The sequence below is a fragment of the Chiloscyllium punctatum genome, chromosome 46, assembly GCF_047496795.1.
Source record: "Chiloscyllium punctatum isolate Juve2018m chromosome 46, sChiPun1.3, whole genome shotgun sequence".
NCBI classification, from domain to species: domain Eukaryota; kingdom Metazoa; phylum Chordata; class Chondrichthyes; order Orectolobiformes; family Hemiscylliidae; genus Chiloscyllium; species Chiloscyllium punctatum.
Genome location: NC_092784.1, coordinates 39,557,543 through 39,579,147, shown reverse-complemented (window position 1 = coordinate 39,579,147; position 21,605 = coordinate 39,557,543). Strand labels below are relative to the sequence as shown.

Sequence of the window (21,605 nt, the reverse complement as noted above, 5' to 3'; positions counted from 1 at the left end):
CATGGATGAAAGTGGAATAGTTTAGGATAGATGCTTCGGATTGGTTTCACAAGTCAGCGCAACATCGAGGGCCGAAGGTCCTGTACTCTGCTGCAATGTTCTTTGTTCTGTGTACACTGTGGAAATCACTTAAATCATGGACTCCGAGCTTCAGTTCACTGTAGTGATTGGAACAAGGGCCAGGTGGATCGCATTGACTGAGATCCTTGGGTGGGGATATATACCTGGGCCCATCAGGGAGCCCTGGCTGACAGATACAAAAAGGAGATTTTCTGTACATATACACAACCACGGGTGATGTGGGAAACAATAAGCAACATTGCTGTGCAGTAGTGTAAGGGATAAATAAACAGGAGATTCAGACGGTCTCCCCAGTCTAGAGGCTATCTTTGAGCTGATTGGTAGAAATAAAGGGAGATTCAGAGTCTCCCCACTCTATCGACTGGTTCTGAGCCAACAGTTCAGAAACCATGTACTGTGTGTGTGTGTAAATAGAGTTAAAAAACACACAACGCCAAGTTATCGTCCAACAGGTTTATTTGGAAGCACTAGTTTTCAAGGCGCTGCTTCTTCATCAGGTGGTTGTGAAGGACCATAAGACACAGAACTTATAGCAAAAGACTAAGATGTCAGCTGCAAGCCACTGTAATCCTTTCCTATGAATTCTGTGTCTTCTGGTCCTACTTCACAGCCACCTAATGAAGAAGCAATGCTTCAAAAGCTAGTGCCTCCAAATAAACCTGTTGGATTATAACCCAGTGTTGTGTGATTTTTAATTTTGCTCACCCCAGTCCAACACTGGCTCCTCCAAATGATGTGTAAATAGAGGGTGACTTGATGAAAGGATACAGGCCTCTGTCCAGTTATTTCACTGTTAGAACAGACACATTTGACACCAGACTCTCAGGTGTTGCTGCTCCTGTGTGCCTCATTAACTGCCTGATGTCTAGTCACCCATGAAGCACAAAAAAGCAAGCAGTTTCTCTCAAAATGTTAGAGGACTAGGAATGACTCTTAAGGGCACCAGCAAACAACACTGAGAATAACACAGAGACAAGTGTTTGTATACATGCACAAGTATCACATAGCTTTTAATATTTTATTTTTTTTCACCATTTTTACTGATTATCTGAGGCTATTGATTTTTAATATTTTTAAATGATCATCTTAAACATTAATAATTCTAAATGTAATTAGTTTATTCATATTTATTTTAACATTCAACATAAGTTAATGATTGACTGATAATGTTTGCTTATAGAGAGTGAGTGAGGGAGTTGATGCCTTGTGGTCAATGTGCAGATGGTGGGAAGGATGGCAGTTGATGCTGGGTGGGTCGAGTGGCAGGATAGCAGGTGATGGTGGCTAGGGTGTTTCACAAGCCACTGGAGTAGTGTGCTGGAAATCCAACTGCACTATATTCAGTGTGGTCACAGAAGTTAAATATTTTAAAGTAAATACACTAAATTATCCAAATTACTTGATTGGCAGACCCGGGTTCATTCCCAAGACCAGATTTCTGTTCTAAACAAGAATGCAGTAAAGGTCACTGACACAGCCTCAGTCCCATGTTGGTCACAGACACAGACTCAGACCCAAGTCGGTTGCAGGCACAGCAGCAATCCAAGTCAGTGGCAGGCACAGCCGCAGTCCCATGTAGGTAAAGGGGACATCCTCAATCTCATACAGGTCATAGAGATGCCCTGCGCCCTGTATAGATCATGTGAACAGCCTCAGTCCTATATATGTCATAGAGGAAACACCCTCAATCCCATATAGGTCACAGGGTGGACCCTATGCCCCATATAGATAATGGGGCTCTTGTTCCAGCCTAGGTAACGGAGATACACTCATCCTTCCTGAGCAAAATAAATGACTGGGAAACTCATGGGAGAAGGAGACTAAACCACTGGATCAAGGAGGGAACATGCTGGGGATAGACTCTCCTCATCCCCATACAGAGCAGGTGTTAAATGAGGATACTGCAGACTGCGAAATGTCAGCATATACTTGAAACAATCATAATATTGAATGATCTTCCTCTGTACTTAAATGATGCCTAAATTGTGTTCTTTTTAAATTTCAGTAGCTAAGATACCAGTGGAGACAAAGAACTCTCTGTCTGATTTCAGGAGCAAGGTCTCACAGCTGAAGAATAGTAAGTGCTCAGAAAAGATCACAATACTCTTTGTTTCTCCAAGTCAAACAGTTTCTCTGTACTTTTAAAGAAGTTCAACATTCTTTTTAAGAGACCCCACAAAAGGAAGCCTTGATCTTTCTGACAAGATTCTACTGTGATTGTTATAGAACTTGGGGCCTGGATACCCATCCAGTTTTTCCAAATTGTAGTCGACTGAGGGGTTTTCAACGGGATAGATTACGTTTCCTCTTGTGAGAGAATATAGAACTAGGGATCCCTGTTTAAAAATAAGGTGTCACCCATTTAAAACAATTGAGGAAATATTTTTTTCCCTCAGAAGGTTGAGATTCTTTGGAACTTTGTTCCTGAAAAGATGATGAAAGAATCCATGAGTATGAATTGTCTCAATTTACAAATGATTGTGCTTACAAACAAGATTCCATACATTAGGATTAATTTTAAAGATGTGAATATTTCCTTGTACTTACGAACAGCTATTTTATATTGTCCTGTATTGCGTTCCAATTTGCGTACAAATCAACTTACTAATGTACTCAACTATGGTACCATTTCATAACCCCGAGATCCTCTGTGTTATGAGGAAAAGCTAGACGGGCCATGCTTGCTTTCTCTGGGGTTTAGAAGAGTCAGATGTGGCTTCATTGAAACATAAAAGGGGAGTTGACCAGGTGGGATGTAGAGAGAATGTTCTTGTTGAACAGGTTTTTATGCAGTATTCACCTTGTCTGTCTTAAATGGGTGACTCTTTGTTTTTAGACTATGACTCCTCTTCCAGATTCTATTACAAGTGGGAGTAAAATGTGCAAAGAATTAATAACTGTTTACATGCAGAGTGTTATTAGAGCAGCCAATGCTGAGGCTGAAATTAGAGTTAGCAAAACAGAATTAGACAGTTAGTTGATTGGTAGAATCTTAAAAAAAAGAAAAAGGCACAGAATGGGATTGGAGTTGAATAACTCTGAATGCTTCAGAGGGACAAAGAACTGAATCGAAGTTTAATGATTCTGTAAGAGTGAAAACAAAATGTGCTATGTTAGGGCTCAGGATCCTGGAGCAATTTTGTGATGTCACAGAGCTAAGTGTCACTCAGCATAAGTAACACAGTGTAGGTGGAGTTAGATTACACAAAACTCTATTACACAAGATGGATTAAACTACACTGGAATTGATGCAGTGGAGATTCATGAGGATACTGCCTAGGATAGCATTTTAACTATAAAGAGAGGCTGAATAAGCTCAGGCTATTTTCTTTAGGGCCGAGAAGGCTGAGAGGGGATGTGATTGAGGTGTATAAGATTATGAAGGACATGGACAGGGTGGATAGGAAATAGCTGTTCTACTTCTTGAAAGATCAAAAACAAAGGGCATAATTTTAAGGTGAAAGGTGGTAGCTTTGGGGGGAATTTGAGAAAAAATGTTTTCGCCCAAAGCGTAATGGATATCTGGAATACATTGCATAGGAGGGTAGCTGAGGCTGGAAACTTCCCAACCTTTAAAAGGTACCTCAGTGAGCACTTGACATGTCATAACATTCAAGGCAATGGGCCACATGCTAGAAATTGGGACTAGTGTAGATATTTCAGTAACTTTGTCAGTGCAAACTAAAAGGGCCAAAAATCCTCTTCAAGATCTATGATTCTACACAATACTGCACTGCACCAGAACTAGACTGTGCCAAACCCCATACTGGAATGAATGAGAGAATCTTAAGAGCCCTGACATGGACCAGGCCTGACCCCCTCAAAACATTTCAAGAAAGTAGCCCAGATCCTAACTTTGCTAGTTGTTTTAAGCAGATATACAGTGGCTATTTCAAGAGAGATACTGTTGGTCAGATCACTTAGTTTCAAACAAAACAGAATTTATTTACAAGATTACTGAATGAAACAGAAACTAAAGAGAACAGAATACAGAATAGCTTAACCTATCCAAAAACCCAACAGATGATACCAACTTACTGATGCTGTTCCAAATACTTGCAACAATTCCTATTAGAACCCCTGAACGCAAAAGGTAAAATCAAACACAGGGTCTTACAGGAGGGAAGTCAGAGAGAGAGATCAACATGGACTTGCTTCTTTGGGTCTAGCATCTTTCATAACTACTGCTAAAATCCAAACCAAACCAGAGAAAAGCTGAGCTGGGAGAACTGGCCACTCCCCTTTCATTGTACAAGATTTTTTTTAATAACTTGAAAGCCTTTTGCCTGAGATACTATCTATTAGCTACAATCAAACTGGCCTTAAAACCCTTCAACTTAGACTTTGCAGAGTCTGTGTCTTTTACGACCTCTCTGAAAAAAAGCAAAGTATAACATTACCTTGTTAAAGGAGCAGCATCGTCACAGCCCATACACATAGAGATGAAGAAAGCGAAATTGATCCTGACCTAATGTAACTATTAGTTCAGAGCCTGCTATATATCTGATTGCCAGTATAGCAGTATTTGGTATTAATGTATAATAAATTGTGTAATTTGAAATCTAAGCCTGAAGACAGTTCTTGACTTTGCCTTCTCCTTGACCAGCCTTTAATAAACTGAAATTCAGAGCATGGCCACAGGGTAAAAGAAAATGTACTTACTATGTAAAGACCCTGTCTTCCCCACACAGCCCCAGGGTGACAGCTCTAATTCCAGGTACTTTGTGATGAACAGACTGGCGTAAACCACATTGCAACAAGCAGGCAATATGGGGAGGCAAAGAAAAGATTTCACTGAATGATGTCTGAAATACAGTTTCTACTTCAGTTACACAGGTGGTCTCTGACATAAGACACCTACAGGTTAACCTCAAGGTTGACCTTTCACAGATGAAGAACCCAAGTAAGTGTTATGGGCAGATTTGACTGCGCCATCTTTTAGAAATGCAATTTCCACCACATCTTGAATCCTCATGATTCTAAATCCTCCAGAGCCAGTACATTTTGGATCATGTTGCTTAAGAAGCAGGCATCTCTTCAAATCTAGGCCAGGTTGCTATTATCACATTGCTCTCTGTAATCCTTCTCCATTATTTACAAGACCAGATGGAGAACTGTAGTGAGAATCAGAAGATTTAATAGATGTGATAGTGGAAAAATTTGTAGGTGTGAATTTTAGTTGGAAACCTAAGTGAAGTGTGCTGATGTTCATGTCCATTTTAATCTGATTACAATACCTGGGAGGCAGACTATCGCTGAATTAGTACACACTGCAGATTATGAGAGAAACACAAGTACCCTTGACAGTGCAAGTAATGGGTTTGGCCTCGATCACTCAGGTTGATGGGAAAGAAAAGGACAGCATGGTGGCCCAGTGGTTAGCACTGTTACCTCACAGCGCCAGGAACCCAGGTTTAATTCCAGCCTCAGGTGACTGTGCAGAGTTTGCATATTCTCCCTGTGTCTGCATGCGTTTCCTCCAGGTGGTCTGATTTCCTCCCACAATCCACAGATGTGCAGGTCAGGTGAATTGGCAATGCTAAATTGTCCAAAGTGTTAGTTGCATTAGGCAGGGGTAAAGGTAGGAATCTGGATGGGTTGCTCTTTGGAGGGTTGGTGTGCACTTGTTGGTCCAAATGGCCTGTTTCCATACTGCAGGGAATCTAATCTAATTGGTTGGATGTGCAGGTTAGGTAATTTGGCCATGCTAAATTGCCTATAGAGTTCAGGGATATGTAGGTTAATTACATTAGTCAGGGGTAAAATGTGGAGTGCGTTACTCTTCGGAGGGTCGATGTGGACTTGTTGGGCTGAAGGGCCTGTTCCTACACGATAGGGATTCTGTGATTCGTGCGAAGTACAGAGGCTGAACAAGAAAGTAATTTTAAACTGTGAATTTAATGTCAAATCTGATATAGAAAATAATATAAAGAAAAAGATTAATTAAGAGAGAGATAAAAAGATGAAGATGTTTTAAATCATCCCAAATGTACTTGCTCCTATCATTTGAAAGCATAGTGTTAGCTTTCGCTTGTAGATGTATTTAAACAACCTGCTCTGACATGTTATTGTACACCTCTGAAGCACACAAATTCTAAAACCAGGTCTCATGGCTCAGAGTTAGGAACAGTAGTACTGCCACAGGAATTCCCAGTTTTGCATTTAAGTTGACAACACTTAGCTTTACTGCCCACCGCCTTTCTAAACTCTTCCCGAGTTGCTAATCTGCCCTTTGCTGATTGAAATACACAGGCTTCCCATTAAGCAGTGTCTTGACATATTCCACGGCCTTGTCCCATAGTATCTTTGTAATGTCTTCAAACCCTACAATTGTGTGAGACTTCTGAACTCCTTTAATTCTTCCCCCTTGTGCATTCTTAGTTATAGTTCCCCCACCATTGGTGGCCATGTCTTCTGGAACCCCCGCCCTATTCCCCTCTGTCTCTCCGTCATATTGCTGTTTTAAGACACTCATTTACACACACTGCATTGACCAACCTTTTTGGTCTCAGTGTCAAACCGTCTTTTATAATTTTCGTATGAAGTACCTTACGAACATTTTGTGGGTAAAAGGTGCTATATAAATTCAGGTTGTTGTGGCTATGATGTATATGCAACAATTCTGGCCAGTTAATGCAATTGAATGGCAACCAGACCTAGAGGTTCTGGTACATAATTCTCTAAAATTTGCATTACATATAGATCACATAAGAGCATGCCTGCCTTCATTACTCAGACCTTTGAATATACAAGTTTGAACGTTATGTTGAAGATGGACAGGACATTAGTGAGGCCTTTTCTGGATTACAGTGTCCAGTTCTGGTCGTCCTGTTATAGGAATGATATTATTAAGCTGGAGAGGGTTCAGAAGCGATCTACCAGGATGTTGCTAGGAATAGAGGCTTTGAGTTATGAAGAGAGGCTGGATAGGGCTGGGACTTTTTTCACTGGAGTGATGGAGTTGAGAGGTAACCTTATAGACATTTATAAAATCATGAGGGTGAATGGCAGGTGTCTTTTTCCTACGGTTGTAGATTTCAAGACTAGAGGGTGTATTTTTAAGATGAGTGATCAAAGATTTAAAAAAGACATGAGAGGCAATTTTTTTACATAGTGGTTTGTGTGTGGAATGAACTTACAGAGGAAGTGATGGATAGATGTGAGTACAATTACAAACGTTTGAAATATATTAAAATTATGAATCACCTAGCATTTAGCATGTGGAACTTATGTCGAGAGAAAGATGAAGACAAATGCCTGAAAAGGAAACATGGAGGACATAAGAGAAAGGGAAATTGAAAGGCTGAGATGAAGCAGTTGGAGCCTTGTACATTTTAAACTCTAGTACAGACCATTGAGTTGAATGGCTTCTTTCTGTTAATCTGTGTATTCCCATGTTAATAATGGTAAGTACAGATACTGCTTTTTCTACAGCAAAATGCCTCACATTATTGAATAGAGAATCATAGAATCTCCACAGTGTGGAAGCAGGCCATTTGGCCCATTGGATTTACACCTACCTTCCGAAGAGCAAGCAACCCAGACCTTCCCTATCCCTGCAATCCTGCATTTCCTATGGCTAATCTACTAAACCTGCATAACCCTAGGGCAATTTAGCATGGTCAGTCCTCCCAATCTGCATATATTTTGGACTGTTCGAGAAAACACCCAGAGGAAACATGGAAATGCATGGAAACTGTGTGCAGATTCCACACATTCTCACCCAGGGCTGGAATCGAACCCAGGTGGACACTGTGCCATTATCTTTCAAACTGTACGTGTCGTTTACAGGGTAGTTTCGTTATCTGTTTTTCTTGTGAATTATTGAAAGTATTGTCCCATAAGGAAAGATTAACCTGAATGGACAGGTTCTAAACTGTGCAGTTTAGAACAAGGGGTGATCTCATTAAATATTGTTTTCATTAATTTGTGAAACATAATTGCCACAAGCTGGCCAGCATTTATTGACCGCTCCTGATTCAGGATAGTCAGCATGGCTTTGTGAGTGGAAAGTCATGTCTCACTAACTTGATTGAGTTTTTTATAGAAGTAACAAAGAGGATTGATGAGGGCAGAGTGGTGATCGTGATCTATATGGACTTCAAGAAGGCATTCGCCAAGGTTCCTCATGGTAGACTGGTTAGCAAGGTTAGATCACATGGAATATAGGGAGAACTAACCAATTGGATACAGAACTGGTAGAAGACAGAGGTGGAGGGTTGCTTTTTCACTTTTTGTCATTTACATAAATGATTTGGATGTGAATATAGGAGGTGTAGTTAGTAAGTTGGCAGATGACATCAAAATTGGAGGTTTAGTGGACAGTGTAGAAGGTTACCTCAGAGTACAATGGGATCTTGATCAGATGGTGAATGGGCCGAGTAGTGGCAGATGGAGTTTAATTTAGATAAATGTGAGGTGCTGCATTTTGGGAAGGTGAATCATGGCTGGACGTACACACGTGGTGGTAAGGTCCTGGGCTGTGCTGCTGATGAGACCTTGGATGCAGGTTCATAGTTCCTTGAAAGTGGAGTCATAGGATTGTGAAGAAGGGGTTTGGTATGGTTACCTTTATTGGTCAGCAAGCCAAGCAGCGGCTGGAGGTGGAGAAGGTTATACCTGAAACGTTGACTGCTCCCCCTCCTGATGCTGAATGGCATGCTATGACATAGAGTCATAGAGATGTACAGCATGGAAACAGACCCTTCTGTCCAACTTGTTCATGCTGACCAGATATCCCAACCCAATCTAGTCCCACCTGCCAGCACCCGGCCCATATCCCTCCAAACCCTCCCTGTTCATATACCCATCCAGATGCCTTTTAAATGTTGCAATCGTATTAGCCTCTGCCACTTCCTCTGGCAGGTCATCCCATACATGTACCACACTCTGTGTGAAAAAGTTGCCCCTCAGGTCTCTGTTATATCTTTCCCCTCTCACCCTAAACCTATACCCTCTAGTCCTGGACTCCCCCACCCCAGGGAAGAGACTTTGTCTATTTATCCTACCTATGCCCCGCATGATTGTATAAACATCTATAAGATCACCCCTTAGCCTCCGACGCTCCAAGGAAAACAGCCCCAGCCTATTTAACCTCTCCCTATAGCTCAAATCCTCCAACCCTGGCAACATCCTTGTAAATCTTTAAGGAACCCTTTCCAGTTTCATAACATCCTTCTGAAAGGAAGGAGACCAGATTTGCACACAATATTCCAACAGTGGTCTAACCAATGTCTTGTAGAGCCACAACATGACCTCCCAACTCCTATACTCAGTACTCTGACCAATAAAGGAAAGCATACCAAACGCCTTCTTCACTATCCTATCTACCTGCGACTCCACTTTCAAGGAGCTATGAACCTGCACTCCAAGATCTCTTTGTTCGGCAACACTCCCTAGGACCTTACCATTAAGTGTATAAGTTCTGCTAAGATTTGCTTTCCCAAAATGCAGCACCTCATATTTATCTAATTTAAACTCCTCAGTCCATTGGCCCATCTGGTCAAGATCCTGTTGTCATCTGAGTTAACCTTCTTCGCTGTCCACTACACCTCCAATTTTGGTGTCATCTGCAAAACTACTAACTGTACCTCTTATGCTCAGATTCAAATCATTTATATAAATGACGAAAAGTAGTGGACCCAGCACTGATCCTTGTGGCACTCCACTGGTCACAGGACTCCAATCTGAAAAACAACTCTCCACCACCATCCTCTGTTTTCTACCTTTGAGCCAGTTCAGTATCCAAATGGCTAGTTCTCCCTGCCCATGAGATCTAAACTTGCTAACCAGTCTCCCATGGGGAACCTTGTTGACATGCCTTACTGAAGTCCATATAGATCACACCCACCACTCTGCCCTCATCAATCCTCTTTGTTACTTTATCAAAAAACTCAATCGAGTTTGTGAGACATGATTTCCCACGCACAAAGCCATGCTGGCTATCCCTAATCAGTCCTTGCCTTTCCAAGTACATGTACATCCTGTCCCTCAGGATTCCCTCCAACTTGCCCACCACCGACATCAGGCTCACTGGTCTGTAGTTCCCTGGCTTGTCCTTACCACCCTTCTTAAACAGTGGCACCACGTTAGTCAACCTCCAGTCTTCCAGCACCTCACCTGTGACTATCGATGATACAAATATCTCCGCAAGGGCCCCAGTAATTACTTCCCACAGAGTTCGAGGATACCCCTGATCCGGACCTGGGGACTTCTCCACTTTTATGCATTTAAAGACATCCAGCATTTCCTCCTCTAGTAATATGGACATTTTTCAAGATATCACCATCTCTTTCCCTACATTGTATACCTTGCACGTCCTTTTCCACAGTAAATACTGATGCAAAATACTTGTTCAGTAACTCTGGTACAATTATAACATTTAAAAAGCATCTAGGTGGGTATATAAATCTGGGCCAAGTGCTAACAAATAGGGCTAGATTTATCTAGGATATCTGGTCAGCATGGATGAGTTGGACTGAAAGGTCTGTTTCCATGCTGTATATCTCTATGACTCCCAAGTTATAAATTTGGGAGTGAAAAACGCATCTCAAATCCAGTGCAATGTTAGCTTTTACTTGGTTTGGATTGCTGAAGACTCCCAATGCAAAATCTTTGCTCCAGATTGGAAGCACATTATGCTTTAAGATTCTCAGTTTTGTTTGACTTGAGCTGTTTCATAGAAATGCAGCAAATATGATGAGGAGTAAACCATTCGGTCCCTTCAAACTTGCTTTGCCAGTCATTATGATCATGCTGGCCCTACTTTTTCTTTGATCCCTTTAATCCCAGGTGCGAAAACCAACACCTTCTTGAAATCATGCAATGTTTTCACCTCAACTGTTTTCTGAGATAATGAATTACATCAGATCACCACTGTCTAGGTGAAGACATTTCTCCTCAGCTTCATCCTAAATGGTTTACCCCATATCCTCAGACTGTGCCCACAGTCCTAGACTCCTTTCACCATTGAAATATCCTTCCTATAATTTACTTGGTCTGATCAAGTTAGAATTTTATAGGTTTCTATGAAATTCCTCTCTCATTCTTCTAAACTCTAGCAAACAATTTAACCTGCCCTCATCCATCAGTCATACCATCTCAGGAATGAGTCTAGTAAATCTTCGCTGCATTTTTTTAAAAGTCAGGACATCCTTCCTCATATGAGGAGACCAAAATTGCATGCAATACTCCCAAGTGTTATCTCAGCAATACCTTGTATGATTGTAGCAAGACATCCCTGCTCATTGCACATGTGCCTTTGCACATGATTGTATTTATATAGCTGTTTTCACCACTGTTGCCAATCTCACAGAACTTTATGAAGTACTTTCACAGTGTATTCATTGTTATAATGTAAGAAGCTTTTTCTCATTCGTAGGATTTGACCTCCACCAACCACAGCTATTTTCCATTGTGCTAGGTATGGCTTAAACCAGTAAACAGTTGTCGATCTGATTCCCATTGTCTCCAGTTTTAATACACCTCCTTGCCACACTTGGTCAAATGCAATCTTCATATCAAGAAATGTCATTCTCACCTCACCTCTGGCGTTCACTTTGTCATGTTTGAACCAAGACTGTAATGAGGTCATAAGTGGCCCTGATAGAACCAAAACCGGCATTAGTGAACACGTTATTACTAAAGAAGTGCTGCTTGATAACACTATTACGATATCTTGCATCACCTTACTGATGATTGAGAATAGACTGATGGGCTGGGTTTGACTTGCCATGCTTTTTGTGTATAGGACCTAGCTGGTCAATTTTCCACATTGTCATGTAGATGTCAGTGTTGTAGCTGTTCTGGGACAGCTTGCAGCAGTTTCTGGAGCACTGGTACTATTGTCAGAATGTAGTCAGAGCCCATACCGTTTGCAGTATCAAATGCAGCTATCACGTGGAGTGAATCGAATTGGTTGACGACTGACATCTATGGTGGTGGGAACCACTGGAATAAGTTGAAATACGTCATTCACTCAGCATTTCTGGCTGAAGTTTGTTACAAATGTTTAAGTCTTATCTCCTGCACTGATGTGCTGGGTTCCCCCTTCATTGAAGATGATATTTGTGGAGCTTCCTCCTCTGGTGAGTTGATTAATTGAAGAACTGCATTCATGACTGGGTGTGGCAGGACTGCGGGGTCTACGATCTGATCTGTTGTTTGTGGAATCACTTAGCTCTGTCACTTGCTGCTTATGCTATTTGAGAAATAGTTCTGTTTTGTAGTTTCACCAGGTTGACATCTCATTTTTAGAAATGCCTGGTGCTGCTCCAGTCATGTTCTTCTGCTCTTTTCATTGAATCAGGAACCAAACATATTCATGTGGGTTTGGAGTCACGTGCGGGTCAGACAGGTAAAGGATGGCAGAGTTTCCTCCCTAAAGAGCCTTCGTAAGCTAGATTCTTTTTTCAGTGACATTCTTAGAGAGACCAGCTTTCACTTCCACGATTTTGCTAAATGCCATAACCTTCCAGCACCACCCCTGGATGTTAGGGATAAACGAATATCTCATTAACCTGATACTCTCTTGGATTAATTAGTTACTATCCTATATTTAAGATCAAAAGCAGAAATTGCTGGAAAGACTCAGCAGAATCTGTGGAGAGAAGGCAGAGAAAATGTTTCAGGTTCAGTGAGCCTTCAGGGTAAGTTTGTAGATAACACAAAAATCGAGAGCTTGGGGACTTTTTAGCTTTTCTCTAGACACTATTAGGAGCAAATATCAATTCAGGATTTGCTGAAAATGGATTCATACCGAAACGTAGGCAGGTCTTCCTTTGCTAGGACGAGCTCATCAAATCCCTACAGTGTGGAAACAGGCCCTTCAGCCCAGGAAGTCCACACTGACCCTCCAAAGAGTAATCCACCCAGACCCATTCCCCTACCCTATTATTCTATATTTGCCCCGAACTAATTCATCGAACCTTCACATCCCTAAACACTGTCAGAAATTTAGCATGGCCAATTCACCTAATCTGTACATCTTTGGATTGTGGCCTCAACCGGAGCACCCAGAGGAAACCCACACAGACACAGGGCGAATGTGCAAACTCCACACAGACAGTCACCCAAGGCTGGAATCAAACTTAGGTCTCTGATGAGGAAGCAGTGCTTACCACTGAGCCACCGTGCTGCTCCATTATTCCACGATAGCAGCCAGGATAATTTTACACTTTGTCAGAGAAGAACACACGTCAGCAAGTATTTAAACATTGCATTTGTAAAAGGAATGGGAAATTTCCTCAGCTTTCCGAGTCACACAGCTGCAGAGGGAGAAGAATAGAAATTGGAGGTGTCACAGAGTACATCATTGAAACGGTCTCCTTCTTAACCCAGAAATGTTAAACAACCTCTGATAAGGATTCTGAACCTATCAGGTGAGGACATTTTGAGGTATGGTGGCATAGGGGAGGGGGTATGTGGTGTTGGTTTCTTTGTTGTCTGATGGCTCCCCATCAACATTTCTTCTTGTGTAGGGAGGGGAGGTTGGTGGAAAACAAGGAGAGCAAGTAGTTTACTGCCCAATGCTTCTCCCCTTCCTGGGGCTCCTTGCCCAATCAGTATTCATGAGATAGGAGCCCACCGTCTCTGCAAGTTTCAGATTATTTGAACTACTGATAAGAACCTTTATTTTTCCTGGGATTTCAATGATAGCTTTGAATCTATTTCAGTTGCACAAGCAGTCCAGGACATGAAAGTCTCCCAGGAGGGTGTCAAACTGGAATTTTCACAGATGAACAGTAACAGTGAGTGTTGAATGAGCACCAAGCACTTCTTTGTGTTTCCCACTCAAACTGGTCTTTGTACTTGTTTTTTGTAAGGCTCTGTTGCTTTTCTAAAGAGTCACAGGGACAAGGAACTACTTTGCCTTTTCCAGAACAGTCTTAGCTGTGTTTAAATGTCACCATATCATTCCCTATTCATTCCTCTCTGTATTTGAGTTTTATCTTTCTTTATAATTCAAGGCTTTTATGACTAAACAGGTCAGGACGGCGGTGCCAAGTTGGAGGTTTGGGACTGGGATGCTGTGAGGGGAGTGGGATTGAGGAAACTGGTGAAATCCAGATTGATCCTGTGTGGTTGCAGGGTCCCAAGGTGGAATATGAGGTGTTCTTCCTCCAGGCGTCAGGTGGTCAGGGGCTGGCGATGGAGGAGCCCAAGACCTGCATGTCCTTGACGGAGTGGGAGGGGGATTGAAGTGTTCAGCCACGGGGTGGTGGGGTTGGTTGGTGCGGGTGTCCCAGAGAAGTTCTCTGAAACAATTTGCAAGTTGACATCCTGTCTCCCCGTTGTAGAGGAGACCTCATCAGGTGTAACGGATACAGTAGACGACATTGGTGGAGGTACAGGTAAATTTCTGTCGGATATGGAAGGATCCTTGAACGGAGGTATGGGGGGAGATGTAGGTGCAGGTTTTGCACTTCCTTCAATGGTAGGGGAAGGTGCCAGGAGTGGGGTGTGGGCTGGTAGTGGGGGGTGCGGAGGGAGTGCTGTCTCCGGAATACTGATAGGGTGGATATCTCTGGTGGTGGGGTCCTTTTGTAGGTGACGGAGGTGGCAGAGGATGATGCGGTGTAGATGGGGGTTGGAAGGGTGGAAGGTGAGGACTGGGGTGGGGTCCTGTCCTTGTGTTGGGAGGGGTGGACTTCAAAGGTGGAGGTGCAGGAAGTGGAGGAGATGCACTGGAGGGCATCATCAACCATGTGGGAGGAGCAATTGTGATCTTTGAAGAAGGAGACCTTCTGGGATTTGCTAAGCTGGAATTCATCAATCCGGGAACAGATGCGGTAGAGGTGGAGAAAATGAGAATAAGGGATGGTGTTTTTACAGTAGTGGGAGGAGGTGGAGTCTAGGTAGCTGTGGGAGTCTGTGGGCTTGTAGTAGATGTCCATGGTTAGTCAGTCTCCAGATAAATGGGGGAAGGCCAATTATAACAAAATTTGGCAGGAGCTGGGGAATCTAAATTGGGAGCAGCTGTTTGAAGGTAAATCCACAATTGCTATGTGGGAGGTTTTTAAAGAGAGGTTAAGAATGCAGGACAGACATGTCCTTGTGAAAATGAGGAATAGCAATGGCAAGATTTGGGAAAAATAGACGACAGGTGATGTGAGACTAACCAAGAAGAATAAAGAAGCAAACATAAAGTCTAGGCGACTGAAGACAGACAAAGTTTGGAAGAATATTGGGAATGTCATTCCAATCTGAAGCGAGGAATTAAGGCGACTAAAAGGGGTCATGAAATACCTTTAGCGAACAGGGTTCAGAAAATCCCAAAGCGTTTTATTCGTATATAAGGAGCAAGAGGGTAACTAGAGAATGGGTTGGCCCACTCAAGGACAAAGGAGGAAAGTTGTGCGTGGAGTCAGAGGAAATGGGTGAGATTCTTAATGAGTACTTTGCGTCGGCATTCACCGAGGAGACAGATATGGCGGATGTTGAGGTTAGTGAGAGATGTTTGATTATTCTAGGTCAAGTCAGCATAAGGAGGAGGAAGTGTTGAGTTTTGCAAAAGGCATTAAGGTGGACAAGTCCCCAGATCCGGATGGGATCTGTCCCAAGCTACTGAGGGAAGACAAGAGCAAAAAAAGCAGGGTCCTTACCAGATACCTTTGCAGCATCCTTGAACATGGGTGAGGTCCCAGAGGACTAGACAATTGCTAATGTCCCATTGTTTAAGAAGTATAGTAAGGATAATCCAGGTAATTGTAGACCAGTGAGCCAGACGTCAGTGGTAGGAAAGCTGCTGGAAAAGACACGATCTATTTACATTTGGAGGAAAGTGAGCTTATCACTGATCGGCAACATGGTTTTGTGCAGGGAAGATCATGTCTTACCAACTAAATAGAATTCTTTGAGGAAGTAACAAAGTTGATTGATGAGGGAAAGACTGTAGTTGTCATATACATGGACTTCAGTAAGGCATTTGATCAGGTCCCCCATTGCAGGCTGATGGAGAAAGTGAAGTAGCATGGGGTCCAGGGTGTACTTGTTAGATGGATAGAGAACTGGCTGGGCAGTAGGAGACAGAGTAGTAGTGGAAGATAGTTTCAGTAGTGTTCCACAGGGATCAGTGTTGGGATCACTATCATTTGTGATATAGACAAATGATTTGGAGATGCTGATGTCGGACTGGCGTGTATAAAGTTTAAAAATCACACAACGCCAGGTTATAGTCCAACAGATTTAATTGGAAGCACTAGATTTCGGAGTGCTGAAAGCTAGTGCTTCCAATTAAATCTGTTGGACTATAACCTGGTATTATGTGATTTTTAGATTTGGAGGAAGGTATAGGTGGTCTGATTAGCAAGTGTGCAGATGACACTAAGATTTATGGAGTAGCAGATAGTGAAGGAGACTGCCAGAGAAAACAGCAGAATATAGATAGATTGGAGAGTTGGGCAGAGAAATAGCAGATAGAGTTCAATCTGGGCAAATGCGAGATGATGCATTGTGGAAGATGCAATTCAAGAGCCCTGGGGAAAATTGATGTATACAGAGATCTGGGTGTTCAGGTCCATTGTCCCCTGAAGGTGGCAACGCAGGTAGATAGAGTGGTCAAGAAAGCATACGGCATGTTTTTCTTTATCAGATGGGGCATTGAGTTCTAGAGTTGGCAGATCATGTTGCAGTTGTATAAGATTTTGGTTCAGCCACATTTTGAATACTGCGTACAGTTCTGGTTGCCACATTGCCAAAAGAATGTGGATGCTTTGGAGAGGGTGCAAAGGAGGTTGACCAGGATGTTGTCTGGTATGGAGGGTGCTAGCTCATTAGAAAGACAGAGGTTGAGGGAGGAAACTGCTTGTGGGCTGCAAAATCATGAGAGGTGTAGACAGGGTGGATAGCAAGAATCTTTTTCCAAGAGTGGGGTAATCAATTATAGGGGTCACGAGTTCAAGGTGAGAGAGGAAAAGTTTAAGGGAGATATGCGTGGAAAGATCTTTATGCAGAGAGTAGTGGGCGCATGGAACGCGTTGCCAGTGGAGGTGATAGAGGCGGGCACGATAGCGTCATTTAAGATGCATCTAGACAGATACGTGAATGGGCAGGGAGCAGAGGAATACAGATCCTTCAAAAATAGGCGACAGGTTGAGATAGAGGATTGGGATCGGCGCAGGCTTGGAGGGGCAAGGGACCTGTTCTTGTGCTGTAATTTGAGTACTAGAGTTGAGACATCGTGTTACAGCTGTACAAGACACAGGTATGGCCACATTTGGAGTACTACACACAATTGTGATTGCCCTACAATAGTGAAGATATCATTAAATTGGTAAGGCTGCAGGAAAATGTGCAAGGGTATTCCTTGGACTGGAGGGTTTGAGTTATAAGAAGAGGTTGGATAGGCTGGGTCTTCTTTCCCTGGAGCATAGAAAGTTGAGGGGTGACCTTACAGAAGTTTATAAAATAATGAGAGGCATGGATAGAGTGAATAGTCAAGACCTTTCTCTGAGTAGGGGAGTTCAAAATGAGGGCATAGACTTAAGATGAGATGGGGAAGATTAAAATGGAAACTGCATGGTCTGCAGGAGATCTCTGAAGTCACCTCCCTGACCACAAAGAGGGGGGAGTGAAGTGGGAGATGGCACAGTGCAGGGTGACACAAACACACAAGATGGCCACTGAGCCATAGGTTAGCCACTTTACATACAAGATGGCTACCGGACCACAATATAGAGAGAGACAGCAGAGCAAACACAGATACTGCCTGTGGTCACCAGGATGCCAGCTCAATATATTCACAACCTAGTTGATTAGTTTAAGGTGGGTGGGGGAGAGAATATACACGAGTAGCGTACACTGCCCACCGAAGTGTCTGGATCCAGACAACACCTTTGATGGAAATACTAATTGTTTGATACAGACTAAATACAAAGTGTTAATAGCCAGGGCTGCAGTAATTGTCCTTCTCAGCAACCAGCACCCATTACTACAGCAATGGACTTCTTCACAGACGTTGAAATTGACAATGACTGCGCTGAAATTAACAAAGGCTGCGCTGGAACTGACAATGACTGCACCGAAACTATCAACGATTCTGCAATGTTTACAATAAACAAACTATGTCACAAAGATAATAACCTCATCACTGACCTATTATATTACAAAATGTATAAAGTACCTTGACATGCACTCTGGGTGAAGGGAAGGCTCGCAGCTGACCACTGTGCTGTTGGTCTCTCTCTCTCTCTCCCTGGAGCTCCAGTATTTTCTTGTGCAATAAAGTCTGTTGTTGAACACCGACGCTGACACCGAGGTTGGTGATTTTCCCCACGACACTACATATGATTATATGTATTTTCTAAAAGGCACAAATGAACCACATTGTGAGCCCAAGCAATAATTTCAAATTGGTTGTTATTGTAATTCTTAACAATCGGGATGATAAAGTAAGTGCTGTCCAGTCTCAAAATTTCAAAAGCTCAGAACGCAATGTATAAAGTTAGATGATAGCCTCTTTAGAAATAAAGAAAAACTTGGTGATAACTGTTCCCTGGTCCTTGTTACATGGCAGTGCCTTAACCAATCAGAATCGATTGCCCAACCTATCAGCCCTTTTCTCATGCACCCTTTTACCTCTTTGAAACTTGAACTTTTGCCTGTGTCCTGAAATGCATAGACACAAAAGCTTCAATACCATGTCTGTTCTCTCAGTAATACTCTTATATGACTGTGACTAATGCCTTGCTCCTTGTTCAGTTACAGGAATTTCAAAGGAAATGAGAAACTTACACAATCGTATCATGACTCAACTTTCACAGCTGAATAATCGTAAGTTGGCAAAGCTGTCAATAGGCAAGGATATAGGGCACGAGTGTGGCAGGTAGAGGATATCAAACAAAGGGATTTAGTCTAATGGAGGGATGCAGTCAGGAGGAGAGAGAGAGACAAAGTCTAACAATGCAGGAATTCTTTTTCATGATTATTGAGACATTCACATTAATCGGAGCCAACATTTTGAACAAGTGACTGACATTGTTTGGATGAATGACCCAAAGCACAACCAGCAATGAGCCAAAACTAGAGTAATGTTGATGGGAATGAGAGTGAAAACTTTGCTCCTCTTTCAGTTACTCAGATGGTTCATGAAATAAGAAACGTCCAGGCTGGTCTGCAGACAGAACTATCACGGACAACAAATAAATGTAAGTAAAACAAAGAACTGAGTTATTCAGTTCTGAAGAAAGTTTACTTGACTTAAGGCATTAAGTCTGCTTTCTCTCCACACTTGCTGCCAACAGGACTTTAAACTAGAAAGTGGGAGAAATGGAAGTGTAACACATCCATAAGTTGAAAACAAAGCAGCAAGTTAACATCTGCAGGGCTGGATTCAACTGTGTGGAAAAATTTGAAAGAAATGACAGGGAACGAGAAGTCAGGAGAGTTTGTTAAAGTCTCCAGCACAGACATAACTAGGACAGTGTGTTTATAAAGGGTTAGCTATCAAAATTCAAGCACATTACACAAATGAATGACAATGAGTAGAGGCACAGTTAATGCAGGACTGAAGATGTTACGCAGTGTAAAGAATAAGGTAAATGAGCTTGAGCAGATTGTAATTGGCAGATATGATGTGGGCATCACGGAGACATGACTGCAAGGGAATCAGGATTGGGAATTGAATATTCAAGGATATACATCCTATAGAAAAGATAGACAAGTGGGCAGAGGGGGTGGAGTTGCCTTATTATTAAGAAATGAAATTGAATCAATAGTAAGAAATGAACTAGGGTCAGATGGTGTAGAATCTGTGTGGGTAGAATTGAGGAACTGCACAGATAAAAAAAAATGCAATTGGAGTTATGTACAGGCCTCCAAACAGTAATCAGGAGCAGGAGCTACCAGGAGATAGAAGGAGTGTGTAAGAAAGGTAAAGTTACAGTGATCATGGGGGATTTCAATATGCAGGTCAACTGCGAAAATCAGGTTGGTAGTGGATTACAAGGGAAAAAATTTGTGGAATATCTACGCGATAGCTTTTTGGAGCAGCCTGCGGTGGAGCCCACTAGGGAACAGGTAATACTGGATTTAGTGCTGTGCAATGAGGCAGGCTTGATAAGGGAGCTTAAGGTGAAGGAACCCTTAGGAGGCAGTGATCATAGTGTGATTGAATTTACTCTGAAATTTGAGAGAGAGAAGATGGAATCAGAGGTAACGGTATTACAGCTGGATATAGGCAAATACAGAGGCATGAGGTAGGAGCTGAGTAGAATTAACTGGGAGAGGAGCAGGAAAGACAGTGGAACAGTTTCTGTAGGAGTTTCTGGGAGTAATTCAGGAGACACAGCAAAGATTCACCCCTAGGAAAAAGAGGCATGGTACAGGGAGGATGAGACAACCATGGCTGACTAGGGAAGTCAGTGGTTAGCATAGAAGCAAAAGAGAAGGCGTATATTCTGGTGAAGGGCAATGGGAAATCAGAAGATTGAGAAGCTTACGAAGACCAACAAGAGGGCAGCAAAAAAAGAAATATGGAGGCATAAGTTTAAATATGAGGGTAAGCTAGCCAGTAATATAAAGGAAGACTAAGAGTTCATTTAGTTATATAAAGGTCAAAAGAGAGGCAAAAGTGGACATTGGACCTCTGGAAAATGAGGCTAGAGAGATAGTCGTGGGGAACAACGAAATGGTTGAGGAGCTGAATAATTACTTTGTGTCAGTTGGAAGACATGAGTAATATCTCAAAAATTCAAAAGTGTAAGGGGGCAGAGCTCAGTATGGTAGCCATCACCTAGGAGAAGTTTCTAGAAAAAGTGAAAGGTCTGAAAGTGGATAAATAATCTGGACCAAATGGACTACACCCCAAAGGTCTAAAAGAGATAGCTAAAGAGATATGATGGGTGTTTCAGGAATCAAGGGATCTTTCAGGAATCGCTAGAGTCAGGGATGGTCCCAGAGACCTGGAAAATGTGACACACTTGTTTAAAAAGGGAGTTAGGCAAAAGATGGAAATTAACAGGCCAATTGACCTAACCTCGGTCATGGGTAAGATTTTGGAGTTCATTGTGAAGGATGAGGTTTCTGAAAACTTGGAAATGTATGGTAAAATAGAGCAACGTCAGCATGGTTTCATCAAGGGGAGGTCATGCCTGACAAATCTGCTAGATTTGTGAAGGTTTGTAGCTCAGGTTGAGGTTTAGGGTGTAGGTTTGCTCGCTGAGCTGTAGGTTTGATATCCAGACGTTTCATTACCTGGCTAGGTAACATCATCAGTGGTGACCTCCAAGTGAAGCGAAGCTGTTGTCTCCTGCGTTCTATTTATATGTTTGTCCTGGATGGGGTTCCTGGGGTTTGTGGTGGTGTCATTTCCTGTTCGTTTCCTGAGGGGTTGATAGATGGTGTCTAGATCTCTGTGTTTGTTTATGACATTGTGGTTGGAGTGCCAGGCCTCTAAGAATTCTCTGGCATGTCTTTGCTTAACCTGTCCCAGGATAGGTGTGTTGTCCCAGTCGAAATGGTGGTTTTTTTCATCCGTGTGTGGGGCTACGAGGGAGAGAGGGTCGTGTCTTTTTGTGGCTAGCTGG

General features: G+C 42.5%; 1 protein-coding gene across 1 annotated transcript in view; it reads left to right on the top strand.

Moving 5' to 3' along the window:
- The window catches only part of LOC140467903 (uncharacterized), a 154,414-nt gene that overhangs the window by 65,036 nt on the left and 67,773 nt on the right, over positions 1-21,605 (top strand). The window contains exons 7-11 of the mRNA XM_072563979.1: positions 2,087-2,158; positions 4,910-4,984; positions 13,755-13,829; positions 18,781-18,852; positions 19,152-19,226. Of these exons, the coding sequence (XP_072420080.1) occupies positions 2,087-2,158; positions 4,910-4,984; positions 13,755-13,829; positions 18,781-18,852; positions 19,152-19,226 (369 nt within the window). The remainder of the gene's footprint in view (positions 1-2,086; positions 2,159-4,909; positions 4,985-13,754; positions 13,830-18,780; positions 18,853-19,151; positions 19,227-21,605) is intronic.